The sequence below is a fragment of the Ambystoma mexicanum genome, chromosome 6p (assembly GCF_040938575.1).
Source record: "Ambystoma mexicanum isolate Mex_15411 chromosome 6p, UKY_AmexF1_1, whole genome shotgun sequence".
In the NCBI taxonomy this organism is placed as follows: domain Eukaryota; kingdom Metazoa; phylum Chordata; class Amphibia; order Caudata; family Ambystomatidae; genus Ambystoma; species Ambystoma mexicanum.
Window position 1 is genome coordinate 38016222 of NC_090935.1, and position 20487 is coordinate 38036708.

The 20487-nt window shown below is 45.8% G+C and overlaps 1 protein-coding gene across 1 annotated transcript in view; it reads right to left on the reverse strand.

The window, feature by feature from the left end:
- Nucleotides 1-427: 427 nt before the first annotated feature.
- LOC138511178 (dual specificity testis-specific protein kinase 1-like) overlaps nucleotides 428-20487 on the reverse strand; it is a 546159-nt gene continuing 526099 nt past the window's right edge. The window contains exon 10 of the mRNA XM_069626684.1: nucleotides 428-4905. Within this exon, the coding sequence (XP_069482785.1) occupies nucleotides 3770-4905 (1136 nt within the window). The 3' untranslated portion in view covers nucleotides 428-3769. The remainder of the gene's footprint in view (nucleotides 4906-20487) is intronic.

Consider the following 20487-nt stretch of genomic DNA (forward strand, 5'->3'; position numbering starts at 1 on the left):
TGGCCACTTTTCGTTGGGTACCTCTTAATTCTTTTGAAGTTGTCAGATTTAGAAATCATTGGGACTGGACAATCCAAGCTATCTTGCAACTTCTTGATGAGGCCCGGGCTTTGCCAAGAAGGGAGCTGCTCCACATTCAAACATTGCTCAAGCCCAGATCGCGTGGCAGGCTTTCTCGGTGGCCATGTCTCGATGCTGGAATGCTCTCCAATATGTCCCCTTGCTACTGGAATTCCCCCGTCCAGAATATAGCAATCAACCCCTCCTTTTAGAACAGGCAGGTAACAGCCCGCCAGCCCCAGCTCAGGCTGGCTGGAGCAAAGGTAGGATTGAACTCAGGGAAGACGTGTTAATCCTTCATAATTAAACACCCAGAATATAAATGAGATAAGCATTGCTCTACATGAAACAAGAAGGACACGTCATGGTACGTACATTCATTTTTATTGAAATATCTTAAATAAGCTTTATATATTACTAGCAATATTCTTCTTCTTGTATCATTTTTTAAAAAAATGTTTGCTTTCACCAGTGCATTGTATACGTTTTTACATGTTCTTTTTTAAAAGAAATTTTATTTACAACTTTGAGAAGTACAGAAAAAATAGAAGCCATATTGGAAGGGGGAGGGTTGGGGACAAAACCTTAATGTTCTGGTGTGCTTCTTATGTTAACCATGACCGGCCTCAAACAAGATTGGTTTCCACTCTTCCAACAGGAAGCGCTCCTATTTCACACTGGTAATAATGTATTGTGGTGCATTTATCAAGCAGTTTCTTAGCGTAAGCATTTCACTTTGCCATGGTCATCCTTCTAGAGCCCAGAAGATGACAATCTTGCTGTATGTTCATGTGTATAATATTCAGCTGTGCTAGCCTAAATTACCTTAGTATTAACATTATTTCCAAGGTGTGGGTTTTCATTATACAACTAAAGACAAAAGCTCAAATTAAACATTCATCCATTTTCAAGGGCACATGTTACGTTCACTTTAGACGGGACCTGGATTTTCTACATTTAAAATAAAAAGTAAACCAATACATTTAAAAAAATTAAAAAGTGGGTAAGTTGATCAGTCCGAAAAGTGAATCGGCAAGAACAATTCGAAACGAAAGCTCTGTGTCGCTGTCTGACCCAAACCTGATGTGGCCAGGGATTCTACTGCAGCAGCAACTCAAGTTTCTAGTGCATGTCCTCCCGAGAGCTGCTGTTATACATTCAGATCTTTTCCAGAGTGTGTCAAAAGAGTTTCATGTTGCGCTTTTGGGACAATTGTTCTAATGAGCTTACCATTTATATAACATTTTTATAAGATTACTGAAGTGCCCATTTTTACGTTACCCCCACAACTCTGAGTATTCCATACTTTGGACATCCATGATGAATGCCTATGTATCAGGACTGAAAGACACTTGACTGGCATGTGGGGAACGGGATGAATGCGGCCATTAGAGACAATTACTCTACATTATTGCATGCCAGAGAGAAGCACTGACACATATGGGTTCAAGCAGAAGATATTGCATTGTAGGTACTTAAACCACTCCATTTTGTACCCACCAATCTCAGCCAGTTACTCCAAATGACTATGCGTCAATGGGAACACCCAACCGGGCATCATACTTTGGAGTATTTGCTGAAGTCAGATTAACTCTGTTTGCCAAATTGAACTGCCTAACCTAAAGCTGCATTCAATATGTAAAGTGGCAGAATAGAATATGTGGCTGATTGACTTCCACACACAGGAACCTTGTGTCTCCCGTACATAAGCACACTTTCAGTCGTCTAGGGACTTTTCATCATCATCGCATCCAACCTAAGTCCAATCTCAGACAGCCAAGCACTTCCATAGCTGGTATTTACAGGAACACTAATCATACTCCATGTATGCCCATGTCATGTGTTTAGGTGTGCAGAGGTCTCCCTTGTGAGAAAGTAGTGCCCATTGTAATGTGTGTGTTTACAGAGAACTTCACTGTCCCTGCACTAGAACAGGTTTGTGGCACCACACAATCATTGCAGAACACAGTTATTCCTCTACTGTACACAAAATCTAGCCTTGTGACACACTGTTCCACACCTAACATCTCAAGGGTCCTCTTATACTTCACCATGAATACACATTCATGTACCAGGTTTGTGGCACTACATAATCCTTCCTGGGAGAACACAATCATTCCTTTACTGCACCCCAAAGTCTGGTATGGTGATACACTGTTCCATACCTAGCAGTCCAGGTGCCCACAAACACTTCTCCATGAATACATCTCCCTGCAGCAGGTCAGGCTCGTGGCTCCACGCAATCCTTTCTGGGAGTAGAGCACCCAACTGTTCCTCTACTGCACCCCCAAGTCTGATGAGACACTGCTCCACATTTAGATAGTGTAGAGGCCACATGCACATGCCCATGCAGACCCCAAGCCTCTCAACCCCTCCATTAGTGTCAATAAGCAGAAGGGGGCATCCCCACTGGGTCAGTGGAAGCCACCACTGCTAGTTAGGAAGGAATTCAACGTAAATTGAACATGTGATCAGAGTCGGTGCAACTGTAGAAAATCCTGACTTTACCAGTTGGATGAAGATCACTTTGTGGTGAGACAATATTGCGGTGGGTTCAATAACAGAACACCATTCCAGGTGACCAAGAGGAACCTGGTGCATGGCAGCCCATACCTGGCACTAGATAACATGATTTTGTAACATCAGCCTGCCTGCCTCTGAGGAGCGGAATAAATACTTGCAAACAAGCTTTCGTGTGGAATTTGCAGTACTTCAAAGAATCAATTCTAGCTTTAATTTCTAGGAAGTGTAGGTTTTATGGGATTTGGGAACTGAAGCAAGACCTGGAACTACTGCAGGTTACTGCAGCCCTTGTCCTAGAAGATGTTCCTTAGCTGTGTACCAGAGCAGCTTGCATGTCTTCCCCCGGTTTCATCTAGAAGCCGATTCCTGGTGGATTATAGGAATCTGTTGGTGTCACCAGATCCACTAAGGTCTCGTGCGGCGTGCTTGTTCATGGGCTTGTGATGAACTGTGGGTGTCTTTGTGGGTCTGTGTGCGTCATGTTTAGTGCTTAACACCCCACTCAGTGTAGACAAATAATTCCTTTCGTTTTTCACATTGTGGCTTGCTTTATTCTCCAGTGCGCCTAATGAGCTACAAAAATAAAATCTTTCAAACTAGAAAAACAAATTGCTGCAAAGGAAATTCACACAGATTAGAGCTATGAAAACATATGAAGAGATATATTTAGGAGTCTTCTCTCTCCCCCTCACTCTTCCCGATTGCATGCATTCTCCTTCGGTACTTTTGGGAAGGGGCGCATGCACCTTGAGGACCACACCAATATTGTGTGACAGTGCAGTCACAACGGTGATCTTCATTGCTTCCTTTACGCCACACAACGATGCCATCTACACGACGACTGTGTGCCAGGGGTGCCAGATCTGGGGGCCGGTGATCGACCTGGATTCTATTAAAGAAGAAACGTATTTCACAAGCTTTTCCTAGGAAGGAGTCAAATGAATACTTTGCAGAAAAGGAAAGCCTGGCATTATCTTTTCATGGGAGGATAGGCACCAATAGGGATTCTGCCTCAATAAAGACCCCTTGGGCAGAACTGCTTCTCCCTCCATCTCTGCCCTCAGGGGCCAGGGAAGCACTCTACTCACACCAGAATAATTTCTAACAAGGCTGCCACTTCCTTCTGTGCCATTTCATTAAAGCAAAATAAATCTCAAGCATGGGGTAGTCTGTGCGCTGCCTCCTTCTAGGACTGAGCCTCTGGGAGCTTTAGGCTAGGCGCTGCAAGAGTCCTTGTGGCTTTGGAGTCCAGGCTCTTGTCTGTGCAAATCAAGCTCTTTGACTCACAGTTCAGGTTTTGGTACCGGGGTGGGTTGGGGGAGGGCCGATGACATGCAGACATGAAGCTGAAGCTTCCCAGACAGCACCCTGGGCATGTGATGACCTCGTCTTGGTCCAACACTGAGGTGGAGGAGTTGAGGGGAACTGTGCTGGAGTTCTCTGTCCGCTCAAATGCTACTGAATTGGGGATACTGATTTCTGAAAAGCTACAGTCCAGCCCACCGGTGCCCGGCCTTGGATAGGGGAACCCACTCCATTTGTGTGGTTTGCTGACAATGACGTTGTTGTTGTACATCAGTCCGTTTGGAGGAACAACCTCTGGCTGCCAGCGGTTTGTGGCAGAAGTGGTGATAAACGTTCCATTGGTCAATGGCTGCAATGGTCCTTCCAAGAAAACATTCCCTTCCACACTGTCAGGGCTGCTGGAGCAGTCCATAGGCTCCACATCTGCGAGTCCTTTGGGTGTCATTGACTCCTCGGCTGTCCCCAGGGAACTGGAATCTAAGAAGCTGCCCGTTTCAGAATTAATACCATCGTCATCCTGATGCCCACTCCCTGGAGGGAAGCTTGGTCTCCAGTCATTGCCGGGAGTAAATCCAGAATTCACTAGTACATGTGCCTTTCGGGGAAGCTCTGGGGATGCTGGCAGGGAACGGCACCTTCGTGGAAGGATGCTCTGCTGGGAGAAGTCGCACTGCGTTTCCATCATTGGCTCGGGTGTCACTGGGCTGCTGATCTGGTAGGAGGGGGGCTGCGGTAGGTCAAATGTCAGAGAAATGACTGACTTGCTAGGGGTATCAAAGAGTTTAATCCTGCCTCCTTTCAAGTCTTCGCGCTGCGAGAAAGGGTTGAACCGTGCTGGGGTATCCATGTTTACGCCAAGTGTACGGTAAGGATCTCCCATCCGCAGTAGTGCTGGAGACTTGGGGGGGAACATATCGGACTGGCTCCGGGAGAGGCGCTGGTCAGGCTGCAGGTGAGGTGAGCTAAGATCACTTTTCCTCTTCTGGCCAACTGGTGTGCCCTCATTGCTGGCTTCACCTGTTAAATAAAAAAAAATGCATTAAGTTTACAAAGCCTTTTAACAAAGTGTATATCTACATTATAGCAAAGCTGGCCTTATGTGCACAAACATTAAACCCTGACTTAGATCAGTGGTAATGTAACTGTGCTGTAGTCCCTAAGCCCTCAAGTACAGGGTGGATTAGTCACTAGTCCAACAGCACATACTAAAAAGAAGTGAAAGGCTGCAGTCTGTTTTCTATGACTAATAAAAAGCGAAACAAGATTTCTGTGTACCACACAGCGTTCTAATAAAGAACCAGAGGGCCAACATTCCACCAGAAACTGTCATCCCTGGACACCAAGATGGTGGAAAGGAAACAGCCTAGGGCTCCTTATCCACCAGCTTCGCGTCCCATGGCTGCCAACTATTCTATTTCATTTTTGTAAAGCGCTAACCCGCCCGCAGGCCTCAAACTGAATGGCAACCAGCTGTCTTTGTTCATTAAGTATGGAATGTTAGCCATCTAGTTATTTATGAGGACGCTGTGATGTCTCATCACTGAATTTCTGAAACTTAATTACTTACACGCAGGGGGTGGTGGGTCTCCTTTATATGGCTTGTATTGTAGAAAAGATCCTTCATCCCATTTGTTTATGTTCTATGTTCAATGCCGCTTGTGCAGTTGTGTAGAGGAGCCACCAAGTACGATTCACACTCCAACCGCCCATTCTGAAGTACCAGGAACATTCACGCCGAAATATGTGACGTATGATGAGCAAATAAATCAGCAGAGAGCCGCAGAGAGCCGCAGACTGACAGCGCCTATTGAACTACCGACACCTAAGAAAACCTGGACAGTGAGGTACCCAGTGACAAAACCATACCGACAAGTAAGACAGAATGACGATTGTCAGAATGCAATACCAGAAGAAGCTAAGAAGATACTGAAGGAAGACGAATGGTGACATCACAAGAACCCGAACTGACTCACGTATAGAAGATATGACGACCCGAGAATGATGACAAACGAGAAGAAACACCATGGATAAGTGAAATCCTGAGTCTAAAGTGAAATAATTGATGTTAAATGTCGGAAACTTATGCCATGAGCATGATGAAGATAGTCAGCCAGTTTAAACGTGTACATACCGCAGTAATCACAAGAAGCACAGAAAATCGTGAAGCTTGCTTATGCTTAGTAGTAAGATAGATTGCGGCAAGCGCCACCTATACACATCTACCTCAAAAGGAGCACTTTATACAAGTATACTTCCACTATGCACAAGAGCAGAATCAACCAAAGGTTATTAAATGTCAAGAGGAGAGCTTCACAGCAAGCAAATTGAGAATTAAAAGACAGAGAGAAACTCAGACGAAGGCAACCATGCCAAGAAGCCAAGGTCGTATTGGCTGAAATAGACCCACAGTGGATACAATTAATGAGAAGAACAACAGAGTATCCTATTCAGAAAGGTCAAGATAAGCCACAGATGGCTGACAGAATTAAATCAAATACACGAAATTGCATGGAAGATAAAAAGATTTCACAGTGTCGAAATCACATAACCGAGCAAGCAGAAGGGATGAAACTTTCCCACCTACGCATGGACTCTTGCCATGCCCAGACACCTTAACTTTCCCAGACCAAGAAGCACACTCGAGGCCAAAATACAAAGAAATAATTGACACATGACCACTGAAGTGATGATTGATTGTTGCAATAATTGGAGGGAGGCTGGGAGTGCAGACGAGCTACCTGCACATGGCCGGCTATTCTGCACGCTGCTAAGCAAGTGGAAAAGTATGAGTGGGGTTGATGCCAACCCAATCATGGTGGACCATGTAATCTAGGGTCCTATAGTTAGTAGAACCAATGAGAAATCGTACTTTTAGTGATGTCTACAGTAGCCATTTTGAAGGAAGGGCTTAGATGACCCACCCGACATTGTTTATCCAATCCCCTCACTTCGTTACCATATCCAGATGTAGTACCTATATTAAAGTTACCTTCCTAGATCCAATCAAGTTGCATGCTAAGTTTTGAGATATTACACGTCAGTGATGACGAGTCTTCGGTATAAATGTGTTTTTTCTGAAATTAATTGGAGTTGAAGGAAGAAGGAAGATCAATATTCATAAACTCCCCGTTTTTTGTACTTGTCATTAAACAGACTCCCTTTGGCAAACTATCGAGTTGTCAATCATTTTATGCGAGAGTATTAATCTGCATCCCCATCCATCTCGAGGGTGCTGCTACTCATTTTAAAGTGCTGTTTGGGAAACCCCCAGTCCTATGGGCCGGCTGGGGTCCCCACTGCACAGTTGTTATTAACGTTTTCCATTTCAGGAGCAATTAAATTGAGAAAACCACAGGCCAGTCAGTTCCAACACCCAAGTCACTGACTTCACTTCCTGGTTCTCCCGAGGGCACACCTCCCTCCCAGAGGTTTGTACTCACAGGAACTACCGCAGCCCCTAAACAGTTGGCAGAGACAGCACAGGGAGCACACTTACTAGGCGCTCTTAAAGCATATTGAAACCTTTATTTCCTGAATCTGGAACAATGAACACACCTTCACATATGCACATGTGAGAACATTGCGTTATACTAACTTCCTCGCACACATTCTGGAGCATCTGGGAGGGAGATTTTGTCATCAAATGAGGAGGAACTGAATTTCCCCATTCGATTGAATTGGGGTTGTAATTATTTTAGCAGCGAGAAAGTTAATAACAGCAATATTTTTAATTCAGAAATCGGGTGTATCCCACCTAAATCGGGAGAGTTGGCATCTATGTACGAATACATTTTTGTATTCGAATGACCCTCTCTAGGAGAAGTGGGGGGACTGGGTGGGACAGTGCTCTGTGATGGACAGAAGAATGAGGGGCTCTCATTGAATTGCGGTGGGTGCAGGAGTGATGGACATTGGGGCTCAGGAATGTGCTAATTCAGGGAAGGGTGTCTGGGATGGGAGAGTTGCCAAGGAGTGCCTTTGAGGTGGGAGGCGTCCACTGTGAAGATGGCTACTGCAATGCAAGTGAGTGGGGTTGGTGAACCCCTTCCCCTTAATTATTACTGTCGCAAAAGTCGAGGGGGGGGGATATAGGTTGTCAACATATATCTAAATATAGGGGTTCAAGGTGTAAAAATCGCGGCAATAACAGCAGTGAACACAAAATAACTCGGCAAAAAGGCCGTGCTTTTGCCACTGCAATCCATGGCAAGGATGCGGGGGACACCCCCGCAACCCCGGACCCATTATATTATTTAAGGGGAGCGGGGACATCCCCCGCTACCCAGGACCCATTATACCATTTAAGGGGAGAGGGGGACACCCCTGCAACACTTAAATGGTGTAATGGGGTACACCTTAAACGCGGCAAACCACAGCATTTTTGCCGCAATTTTATCACTGCATACCAATCTAGGAGCTTAAGGCCAGCAAAATAACATTGGTTTGATTTAAGAATAAGTCAGGTCTAAAAAGTGACAGTACTGTTGCGCTCTTTTAAATGATAGTTCAGAGAAAGTTCATAGGAACAGATTTATCTGTGTGTGTCAGACACAAGGAGACCCAGTCATTACCACAGATACAAAAAACATTGAAAAACCACACAGCAGACTAGCACTGTGTGTGTGTTTCATTGCCTGATCCACTATCTGGGTCAGACAGACTCTCTCTCATCGCTTTAAAGGTTTTGGCTAAAAGATGGAGTAGCCAAAGTGGGCAAAATATTATTCTTGTGCAGAGGGGGCTTTTGGATTCTTGTAAGGCTGCACGATACTTGGGGTGGTGGTTTCCGTGCTGTAAAGCAGTTCTCCAATGAGGTTTTGCCTTATGTGACAATGTCAGGCAGACCCTGATGGCATGGCCACTCCCATCGCTCCATTCATCACATTACCTTTGGTCCCCCACCAGCCACACACAGTGATACACTACCCCCTCCACCCCCCCCCCCCCAGACAGGTATCCACGCCCATTCTGGGCTCCTTTTCACCTTGCATCAATGAGTAGAGAATATTCCCTATTAAGCTTGCTGTGGAGGTGGTGAGAAGGGTAAAGGCGTGCAGTGGGGGTGTAGGACAGGGGTAAGGTTCAGTGGGTAGGAAGAGGAGTGGGCTGACCTACATCCTCGAAGCTACGGGGACTCGCCTCCTCCTGCCTTAGGGCCACGTTGCTGCATGGGATATTTACCTCAAGGTTTCAGGGGTCGTACTTGCGACTGCAAAGGGATTCACAGTGAGGGGTGTGCATATATATATATATATATATATATATATATATATATATATATATATATATATATATATATATATATATATATATATATAAATATAATCAGGGGTTTATCCTGGATACCTTGCTTGCATATATATATATATATATATATATATATATATATATATATATATATATATATATATATATATATATATATATATATAGTCACACACACAAATACCCCCCACCCCCCCCAAACTCTTCAATGGCTATGATCAAACCAAGACTTCCTACATCATAAGGTAATGCAGCCACTGCCAACCAGCAAGTACACTATGATCTGGCAAGGTTGCCTTAGTAATGGTTCCAAGCTTCAACTGGAACCAGCACGTTTCATTTCCCTTACTGGCAGCCAAACTCTGAAATTCTCTTCCCAAATGCTTCTACATAGACGATCAGCTGAACTTCAGAAAACAGCTTAATCCTAGCAATTCAATTAACACCAGCATGAGACCAGCACCAAAACTTCTGATCCGCCAAGTAATAAATTCTGCCCAATGGAAGCTTTGCCTCCTAAAGCAGGTGAGCACACTACAAACTCAGTCGTAACTCGCTGACAAAGGACTACTGGAGAAAAGACTTACTTGGGCTGGGCACCATGCCATCTTAACCAAACTGTCCCAACACGCTATACATACCTTCAAAGTACCGTAAGGAACTCATGGTGGCAACAGTAAGACAACAGACACAAGCGATCACAGTTCAAGGGTGTTTATTAAAACAATATGCAGGTTGAAAAAACGCCTAAGCTAAACCTAAATCTAAGATAGGAGCAAGTGTCGACGATCAACTGATAAATAAGGCAGTCCTTCTGGCGTCTTTTCGAAATAAAGGACCTATACTAAGAAATATCTATTGCCAATCCTTACAACTAAATACAGAAAGAGTGAGGGATAGCGTTTTCAAAAATAAAAAAAAAGTGTTCTCAAATAATATGTCAGGATAGGCATTAGCCAGGGGTCTCCCTTCCCCATGTTTTGAGCACAGGGTAAGGTAGTAGTCCTGTGCACAGCACAGGCTTGAGCTTTCCCAGCACAAGTTGACAGTTCCTTGGCAAGTATCAGGTTCTTGCTTGGGTCAGTCTCTTTCAACAAAAGTCTCCTGCCTCCAGAGACCTGATGGGTTTCAAAAATAACAAAACAAAAAGTTCCTCTCAAATGTTCGTTGGGTGATGCCTTCACCCCCGTCTCCCCCTCTTCCAGGCACAAAACCACAATGGGTTTCTATCAGTATCAGGACCTTCAAGGCCCTTCTGTATTCCACAAACAGTTCTGTTCCACATTTACGTTGGGTGATGGCTTCACCCATGGGTCCCCATCTTCCAGGCGTAAACCCCTTACGAATTGAATTCAACAAAACAAGTACAAAGTTCCTTTCCAATGAACTTCGGGAGATTACTTTTCACCCCTGGATCTCCCTTGGCTGGGCTTGGATCCTTATGGACAAGGAGAACACTTCCCTTCCCCTGGTCTTGCAGTTCTCCTTGTTTCACAAATCTTTATATCCTTTTAAACAGTATCACCGGCTTCAGCCCTGTATGTCGGCCTCTCTGGCCACCTTTTCAAAACACTTCACTGCGGACACCCTCACTAGGGTTCCCTTCTTCCTACACACTGTTCATAGGGCCTTCAGGCTTCGTCCATTTTAGTCAGCGTGCTGGGTTCTGTCCTTTCAACCTTTATGAAACAGTTCAGTATGGGGCTTTAGACTTTGCCCCTTCTCGTTAGTATCCCTCCACCGGGTTCACTGTTGCCAACTTCATCAATCATGCCTTTCTCAATCACCTGTCAGTCAAAGACTTTCGACGGTACAGAGGATTTTGCAAGACCCCTGTATGACCACTTTGACCGTTTCTTCGCGGCTTTCCCGAAGGCCTTCTGGTGTTAGCAGTTTTCAACAAACACGGGTTGGACCAGAGTCTCTCGAGTAAGCACCCACGTGGTGCCGTATCCCTCTGCAGTTGGTCTCTCCTTTAGCTCTCGCACGGCCTTCTGCTCCTTGTAGTTTCCAAGCAAAAGAAAGGGGCATCAGCCAGAGCCTTTCAAACGGGCACTCTGCAGCTGGTCTTGACGTTTTTGCTTGCGTCTTGTAATTTCACCACTGGGACTCCCTCCGTTGGGCTCGGAACCTTCTTCCAGTTCTTCAAGGTTCTCCCTCTGCTGGGCTTGGACTCCTTTTCAAAAAGTCATAATTTTTAACACAAACAAGGTTTTGGGACTTCTAGTCCCAGAACGCAATTGGGTCGATTTTGCTCCCACTTCGTTGCTCCGCTAAATGGCACTCAGTCTTTGGGAACTCCAGGAGCCAAAAGGAGATATATGTAAGTGGTCCGGGTCTTTCCCTCTGCCCCTCAGAGATCTGGGTTCGCCTGCCTGGCCCAGGGGAGGAGTTTAACTGTTTAACTGTCTGTACCACCAAGCAACCACAGCTGCCCCTGGTGTTGCCTTCTGGAGGGACAGTTTCCTCGTCCACACCGCAATCTCCTCTCTGGCAGTAGGGCCATTGTTTGTGCAGTTTTCGTCTCCTCCTCCAGGCCTCCCAGGGTGTCTCCAGCTCACATGGGTGCTCTCCTGCTCTCGGATACCTTCCAGCATCCCTTACTCGCTCCCAATGCTGTTCCTAGCTGCTGCTTTTATACTCCCAGCTAGAGTTAATTGGAGTCAGGTGTGAATAATTGTCCCTCCCTGCCTGACCTCGTTATCGGGACAACATCGAGACTGCCCATAGGAATCCATTGCCCATTGATTCCTATAGGTAATCCTCATGACTCCCATCTTTTTCATCACAGTCCTTGTGGATTTCAATGGGGGAATGGGATTATGGGAGTTGTAGTGTTGTGGAGAGGTAAAATTCGTTTTGGATTTTAGATGTAATTTGGAGTTGCCCTGTTTTCTCTGTCTTTTCCGTAAGGTAAAGTGATGGGGGGCGGGGGGGAATTAGGATTTTGGTAACATCCCATAAAGACTGCCGAGATATCGGATAGGTATGCATTGGAAAAAATGGAATATCGCATCTCGCCCAAGGGGGCTCCTCTCGCTGTCGCCAAGGACCCCCTGTCCAAGTGATACTCACTCGCGCGTCTGCTCCCAGGGTTGGGATCCAAGAGCGATGGCCCTCCCCAGGCCACCTGAACAAAGGACCCCATGGAATAACCTGGGAGAAACGCCTCAGGTTTCTCACAGTACCCACATGCAACAAGTTAACCAAGGACTACTGGAAAATGGACACACTCGTGCGTTCTGCAGAAGTGAAGTATAAGTGAAAGTAACTGCGGTCCGGCGCTTGATGGCTGATACCCGTACTTGCGGACATAGAGGTACTGGTCTAAACTATCCCCAAAGCCACTTATTAACAGCACTAATAGGGGGTAGCATTAACACTTAATGTGAATGAAAGTTGGTGGGCCCACAGTAAAGTGATGGAGCCCTGCATGCCCTACACCAGTAATATGGCTAATACTAAAGCGCCCAATAACTTGCTACTGTATGTAGAGTAGTATGTGCACACAAAGAAACATACTCCGAATCGACCAGCATTTTCCAATGACAGAACTATGGCACAGGTTGCGGCACGAATTGGAGGGAGCAATGAGTAATCAGATACTGCCCTCTGTACCCTTACAGGGGGTACAGAGCATGTCAATGGTTTTCCAGGGTGGTCCTCTCAATACCAACAACGAAGGGGACGGTGAGGTCTCAGGTGCTGCATGCTCACTGGAGTATATAGACGCAGAGGATCTACTAACTTGCCATAATACTGACAAGATTTCGGATTTCTGGATTCTGGCACCTGTTGTGTCAGAGAAGCTTGCTAAGCGGGTTTGCCTGTCCTCGGGCTCATGTGTATCCCGTAGCTCAGTATGGGGCAGGAGGGAGGAAGTCACCTAAAATATCTGAGCAGTCATCACCAATTCCATTAAAAAAATTACTGCAGAGAATGGACCCCATCACCTAGAGTGGAGTCCTCACCCGCCCACCACCGCCTGGGGGAGTCCTTTGGAGAAGCACATGGGAACTTTGTACAAAACCAGCCTGATCCAATACGAGGGGAACATATTTATAGATGCTTTCTTTTTTCCAGTACTATCAAGGATTTTCATTTCTAGGCACAAAGGTCATGACCTAGTTCAGTGTGAACTAAGGGAAATTCGATCTGGGATCTATACCCCAAAATGAATGTTGTAAAGGAATACATTATGGCAAGTGGCAGATTATTAAACAAGCAGGACAGTGAATACTTATCTGGGCCTACGGGTCCTTGTTGAAGTCACCCAAGTAAAGTTACGGTGGCGGTTATTGATAGAGGATGCCAGAGCAGGTTTTAGACTATCTACCCAATCAGTCCTTTGGACGTAATCAAATATAACTCTCGCACCATCCAGCTCCAAGAACCATATGGGATATTGGTTGACCAGTGTGCTACAGGTTTAATGATCCCTGCTGTTCCTGAGATTGGTATTGCTGAAGTGAAGTTGCATTCAGTGTTTTACCCTAGAACACAACAACAGAGGAAGAAACAGAAATCGAAGAATGTCAAAAACGTTGCAAAACAAGGAGGCAAAGGCTCGCAGAAATTCTGTCGCTCATTAAATTCCATAGTAGACTCTCCAAAGGAGGACAATGAAGATGGGGACTTGGCAATGGCCATTTTAAATGCCAAGATTGAAAAAGTAAAGCCTAAAGGCAGAAAAGAGAAGACTCTCCCTTCAGCACAGACACAGGTGTTGCTAATAGGGAAGCTACCTGCACCCAAGAGTATAAATACAAGTATAAATGTTGGATATTGATTAATTACATTTTTTTAAAACCTCTTCCAGAGGCAGGCTAAAAGAGTCCTATGAATTCTAGTCTTTGCTCCACTCATTCTAATGGAGAAGAGGAGGATATGGATCGCCCATTAAAGCACCACAAGGTTTTAATAGGAGATGCCCATGAGGACCACCGGGCATCCAAGCTTGCTAATGTTCCGAGAGTAGTAACGCGAAGGCGTCTGCCTAGAAGTTCATCACCTTTGTCATCAAGTGCCAGTCGCCCAACAATCCTGCACACAAGACAATGTTTTCTCTCATTGGAGCAAAGGAGGAAGAAATTAATGGGCCACCCATGTCCACCAGCTAAAGATGCCACGAAGGTGCCTCTGCAACAAGATATTAATATGAAGAATCAATTGAAACTTCGAAGGATTGGCAACATGTCTTTCGAGACACCAAGGCCCGGCGTCCAACCTGTTGAGGGCAGTGGGGAATGCTTTGGCCTATGCCCATTTGGAACGTGGGTTTGCTGTAAGAGGTGCCTTTCTCTAAAAAGGCAATACATGTTTACTTTGTTTGGGGAATTGCTCAGGCTAAAATGTCTAACATCTAAGGATCTAGCTCAAGTTGAATGTATTGACCATACAAGAGTATATATGGTGAGACTAGGATTTTAATCTGAGCTGCTAAAGAACATAGTCTACAGTGATGTTTGAGCCTGAAACAGGTAGGCTATTCAATCAAAGACTCTCCGCCTTCCCGGCTTCCAGGTCTACAATAGTCTCTCTGACAAGCAAACATTTGACTATTCCACGTGACCCCTTAGTTATTGTAAAATCAGTAATGTCTGGAGGCCAGGATGGGGTAACAGGACCACTGCACAATCGAACAGTGTCCTATGATTGGGCATTTATCCTTAAATCACTACACGAACAAGGGAATGTAAGACAAGCTAATAAGTGAAATCAACTAACAAATGTGGCATCGTGAATATGCATGGCTTTCAGCATCTTGCTTCTAATTATGATCAGTGGTCAAAGTCTGATTTAATATGTCTAAAAGAGACATGGTTGACCGATATTCCACTGTTGGATGGGTTTGAGATCTGCTGAGAGCCGGCATGTAGGGGTCTGAGAGGGCGGACTTATGGGGGCTGCTATGTGCGGTACTCTTAACTAGTGATATTCTCATGACAAATCTGGACCTACGCAGAAGTCATGTCTTGGGTGTAAAAGTAGAGTGGTGCAATGCTAATCGGTGTGCGCATAGGGCATGCATCATCTTGAATGTTTACCACAATCCCTTGTACACCAATGTGTAGGACTTTTTGGAATTTATTTTGGATACCCTTGGGAAATATGACCTGGAAACAGGTCTTTGTGTAATAATTTTGGGAGATCTTAACAGAAGATATGCCCCATAAGTGTACTTGGTTCAGTTTGGTTGCTCAGTCCACTTTAGATTACATGTTCGTCTGAAGTGAGCTTGGTCCTATGTGTAAAAAGCTTGTACAAATGTAGCTGCGACTCTCGAGTGGGTACCTTCTGCAAGGAAGGCATGGTATCAAACAGTGAGACAGACACAAGAGATCACAGTTTAAAGGGGTTTATTGAACTTCGGTTGGGTTTGAAAAATGCCTATCTAATCCTAAATTTAAAGACGGGAGAAAGCTACGGACATCAAAAAATATAAAAGGTAGTCCTAGTGGAGTCTGTTAAAAAAAAAAAAAAAAAAAAAGGTCTATATTAATAAACCTATTGCCAATCCTCATTTTGAAATACAAATAGTGTGGGAAACAATGTTATGCAGAAGAAAAGTGTTCAAGAAATGATCTGAGGATATGCAAGACGTTGGCTTCCCTTCCCCACATTTTCAGCACGGGACAAGGTGGCAAGCTCGAGCTTAGCACAGTTGCTGTCTCTAGCACGAGAGTCCAGTTCAAAACTTCAACATCATGGCCTTCTGTGCCAAAGTCTCTTTGCCATTCAAAAGTCTCTTAATTCAGAGGGCCTGATGCAACCCGACAAACATGAAAGTTCCTTTCTTCTTAGAATTTCACATGCACAAATTCTCGGGTGATTTTCTGTTCACCCTGGAACTCGTCGCAGGTCCACTTCGATTCACAATTCTTTCACCTTTGCCACCTCTCAGCTGGATACCTTACGGAGACCTTTGATTGAGCACACACGCTGTGCCAGACTACTCTGTCAAAAGTTATCGATCTTGGTTTCAAATTTCAATCACTCATCAGTAGTTCAACTTTACTTGTGTCTGTTATCACATGCATTTCAAACAACGTTCATTCCAGCCCTCGCTATACAATGTTGCTGCTTGCAACCTTGGCTTCAACACATTGATTGATACTTCATTTGTATCGCATTCGTACACAAGTGTTTCAGAGTGCAACGAGGCAAGTTAGTGGAATAAGGGAGAAAACAAAACAACAATGTTACTAGGGCCAGTGACATTGAAAACGTGCAAGTGCAGGGGAGAGGAAGGGGGAAAGTGCATCGGAGAGGGGGAGAAGTGGTAAGTGCTGAGAAAAGGAATAAATAAATAAAAAACATAAAAAAAAATAGTGCAGCCAGCAAATGGCAAGTGCAAGGTTTAAGGCAACAGACAGGGTGTGTTTGATAAGTGCAGAAAAGGGGGGGATGCACGGTTACAGAAACAGACCCCAGTGCAAGGGATTGCCACAAGGCACTGCAGGTGGGTGGCAGGGTGGGCAGGTACCTGGGCCCAAAAGTCAGCGGGTGACCAGATGCACGTTGCTGAGACAGATCAGGAGAGGAGGAGCAAAGGCAGAAGCATAGAGGAAGGTCTTGAGGTGCTTCCAGAACCGGAGATGGTTCTCCTCAAGTTTCTGAGTGGCAGGGAGGCTGTTCCAGAGGTGGGCCCCAGCTGAAGACAGATCTAGCCCCAGCTTGTTTCTTAGAAAAACGACTGACCCTAATCAAGTTTGAGGTGGAGGAGCAAAGAGCTCGGGAGTGAAGGTATTCACGGAGGGACAGCTGAAGGTATTTTGGCCCCAGGCCCCAGAAAGCCATGTGGACAATGCAAAGGGTCTTGAATTTAATCCTTGCAGCCAGTGGAGAGATTTCAGGGCTGGAGAGATACGATCCCAGGGCTTGAGGCGAAGGACAAGTCTCACAGTCCTGTTCTGGATACAAAAGGGCGGACAGTAGAAGCAGGTAGTTTTCAAAAGAGGCTGTTGCAATAATCCAACCTAGAGAGAACCAGGGCTCGAGAGACAGTGAGCTTCTGGGTGAAACAGAGGAAAGACAGAACACCTCTGAGGAGGTGCAGTAGGATGTTTGACTTTTTAGAGACATCAGAGATGTGGGCAGAGAAGGAAAGCGCGGAGTCAAAGATGACCCCGAGGTTCTTAGCCTCGCAGGTGGGGGTAGGAGGAGGGCCAAGGAAGGCAGGCTAGAGAGTGATAGGAAAGGAGGGTGGAGGTGTGCCGATGAGGAGAATCTTTATTTTGCTGCCTTTAGGCAGAGATTGTTGGCGGCACACCAATCCTGAGTGGCAGCTAAGCAATCAAAGATGAGAGAAGGAGAGGAGGTGGCTGAGGGAAGCCTGTAAATGAGTCAAGTGCCATCGGCATAGCACTGGAAATTGGAGCAGAAAATGGCAATGCAGTGGGTGAGAGTTGCCAGGTATTGGTTGAAAAGCCAGGGTGAGAGGTTAGACCCCAGGGGAACACCACAGGTAGAGAGGAAGAGAGATGATAGGAAGGACCCAAGATGGATCTGGGAGGGCCGATCAGAGAGGAAAGAAGTCAGCCAGGACAGAGCCTGATCAGTGATACCCAGGTTGTCACGGAAACGGTTGAGCAGGATGGCATGGTTGACCGTGTCAAAGGCAGAAGAGGGATTGAGTAGGATGAGGACAGAGGGGATGTTAGAATCAAGGTTGGAGAATAGATCTTCACTGATGTGCAGGGGAGCAGTTTCTGTGCTTCTGGCAGCTCTAAATCCAACTAATGGTCGTGGAGACATCCAGCAGAATCAGAGTGAAGGTTAAGCTGCGAGATGGCCAATTGCTATAGGAGTTTGTCCAGAAAAGGAGTGATGGAGATTGGGCAATAGTTAGCCGGGCAAGAACGGTCAGCTGTGGGTTTCTTGACAAGAAGGTGCACAAGCGAGTGCTTCAGAGGGGAGGGGAAGGCTCCAGAGGAAAAGGAGAGGTTGCAGAAATCAGCCAGGGCAGGAGCTAAAGTGTCAATGTGGTCCTTGATGGTTTTGTAAGAACAGGGAAGAACCTGTTTTAACAAGACTTTCATAGATTGGACTTGTCTAGAGACCTTGTCAGGGGAGAAAAGAGGAAATGGCGAGAAAGAGGGTGAAAGGTGGCTGTAGGAGTGACAGAGTTGACAGAAGGAGTGGGGAGAAGAGGGAGAGGGGACGTAAGGGTGGACAGGATATTCTGGGTTTTTGGGGTGAAGTGAACACAGACTGGTCTTGAATCAGTCTCCCCAACACACAGGCTGTGCGGATTTCACCAACGCTGCTTTGTTCTTGGAGCCACGGGCGCGGGAGGGCCCTGGTTACATCCGACACACAATGCAGGATTCTTCAGCCTGGTTTCCTTGTCTTATGCTTTCTATTCTCGAGGTTTCAGGAAAGTAGCGGTTCCTTGTCGAAAAACCTGCTTGTCCCTCCTTGCGGCACCCTTCTGTCTTGCCGTCTTCCTTCTCTCGTTAAACTGCCACCTAGGAACTGCTGTTTCCTCATGTGTCTTGCCTCGCCCAGAGGGTGCTCTGCCTTTTATTCGTGTGGTGAAGCTTAATGGAAGTCAGGTGTGTGTGATGGTCAGTAATTGTCTGTCCTCGATTTACCATAATATTGGGACACGTCAGGTACACGGCTCGGGTGTAGTCCATTTTCTCTCATAGCAGGCTGTCTGTGAGAAAGTGTTTGTGTTGTAAAGGGAGGGGGGTAGGTACATTTCCTAAATATCCTACCAGATAGGATGGGGTAAAGGTGTTAAAGGGAAGGGGATACCGGGCCACACCATCTGGTGTCCAACTCCCACAAGACCCTTCACCCAGGTGATCCTCCTGCACTGGTCCACCCCCAGGAACTGGATCCAAAAGCGATGGATGTGTCCTGGCCACCTGGAAGACGGATCCTCGGGCACTATATGTGTGAGACAGACTTTGTGTGAAACAGGAGATAGAGGGATTACTTGGGTTGTCAGGGGCAGCCAGGATTACAAGCAAAAGCATCTGCATGTGATCACTGGGCCACGATTAGGAGATGACGCCAGGTCAGGATTTCTTAAATTAGCCCTTCCAAACACAAGGTCCCTTGTCAAACATACCACTGATGTGTATGACTACATTGTAGAAAATAATGTTGACATTGTGTGTCCCACGGAAACCTGGCTTTTGGACTCACACGGTCCCATAATACAGCAGGTGACCCCTCCGGGTTAGGTCCTTTTTTTGGTAAGAACTGGGTATTTGGACATGTAAGACTCACCTTGGCATGTATGAGGCCAAGGGGGATTGTGATAGATGTGAAAACCTACACACGAAAAATTATAATAACAGTGTCAATTTTATCCTGTTTTACAGACCCCTTGGTGAAATGCCCCGTTCAATGAAAATATCCATTTGTTATCTCCCTTGCAGAAAACTAATTGTTCTACAATTGTTTTAGGTGACTTAAATTTATGGAAAGGGGACCTGAGAGATAAGAGTTCTATGGACTTGGAACAAACATTAAATAATATGAGTATATTTGTACATAACTCTGATCCCGCACATATAAAGGGCAACATTTTAGATTGGCATGCCAGTGGAACTATCCAATTGACAGATGTGGCCACGACTCCCTGTGTGTGGTTGGATCACTCCTTCCTCACATGTTTTGTAGAACTTCCGGGAAGCCCCCACCCCATCATTAACATGAGGTATCTCGTAAAGTTCTTGGAAGGAACTACCGAACAGTCAAGACGGTTGACTTAGCTCGATGTAGGAGTAATTTGATGTCCAACACTACGGACCAAGACTCTCCTAATTCTTGAGTTCTAACATGTACATTGAATTATTGCTGAATAGGATCGCCCCGATCAAACCTAGAAGCGTTATGGAATGTCCTAACCACTACAAGTGGTTTACCACAGAAGAACAAGTTACTCTCTTACCTGGTAACGTTCTTTCGATGGGATGGTCCGACGACGTATTCCATATCTATGACAGTAATCACCACAGCTGTGCTGCTTCGGAAAATCTTCGGCGTCTGCGTCGATGACGTTGATACGCCGCCCTCGAGGACCTCCTCCGACGGCCGACGTCACTGGATGTTATAAGTAGGACGCACGACACCCGTAGCCTCAGTTGTAGTTTTTTCCCAGAACGTGTGCCACCAGTCTTCTGCCAGTCTGACACACACAGCCTTGCGGAAACGTAAGCTGCAATCGCATAAGAAATTCTGTAGTGGGGAAGGCAGGGAGGGAGCGATATGGAATACGTCGTCGGACCATCCCATCGAAAGAACGTTACCAGGTAAGAGAGTAACTTGTTCTTCGAGGGGATTGGATCCTCCGACGTATTCCATGTCTATGGCAGA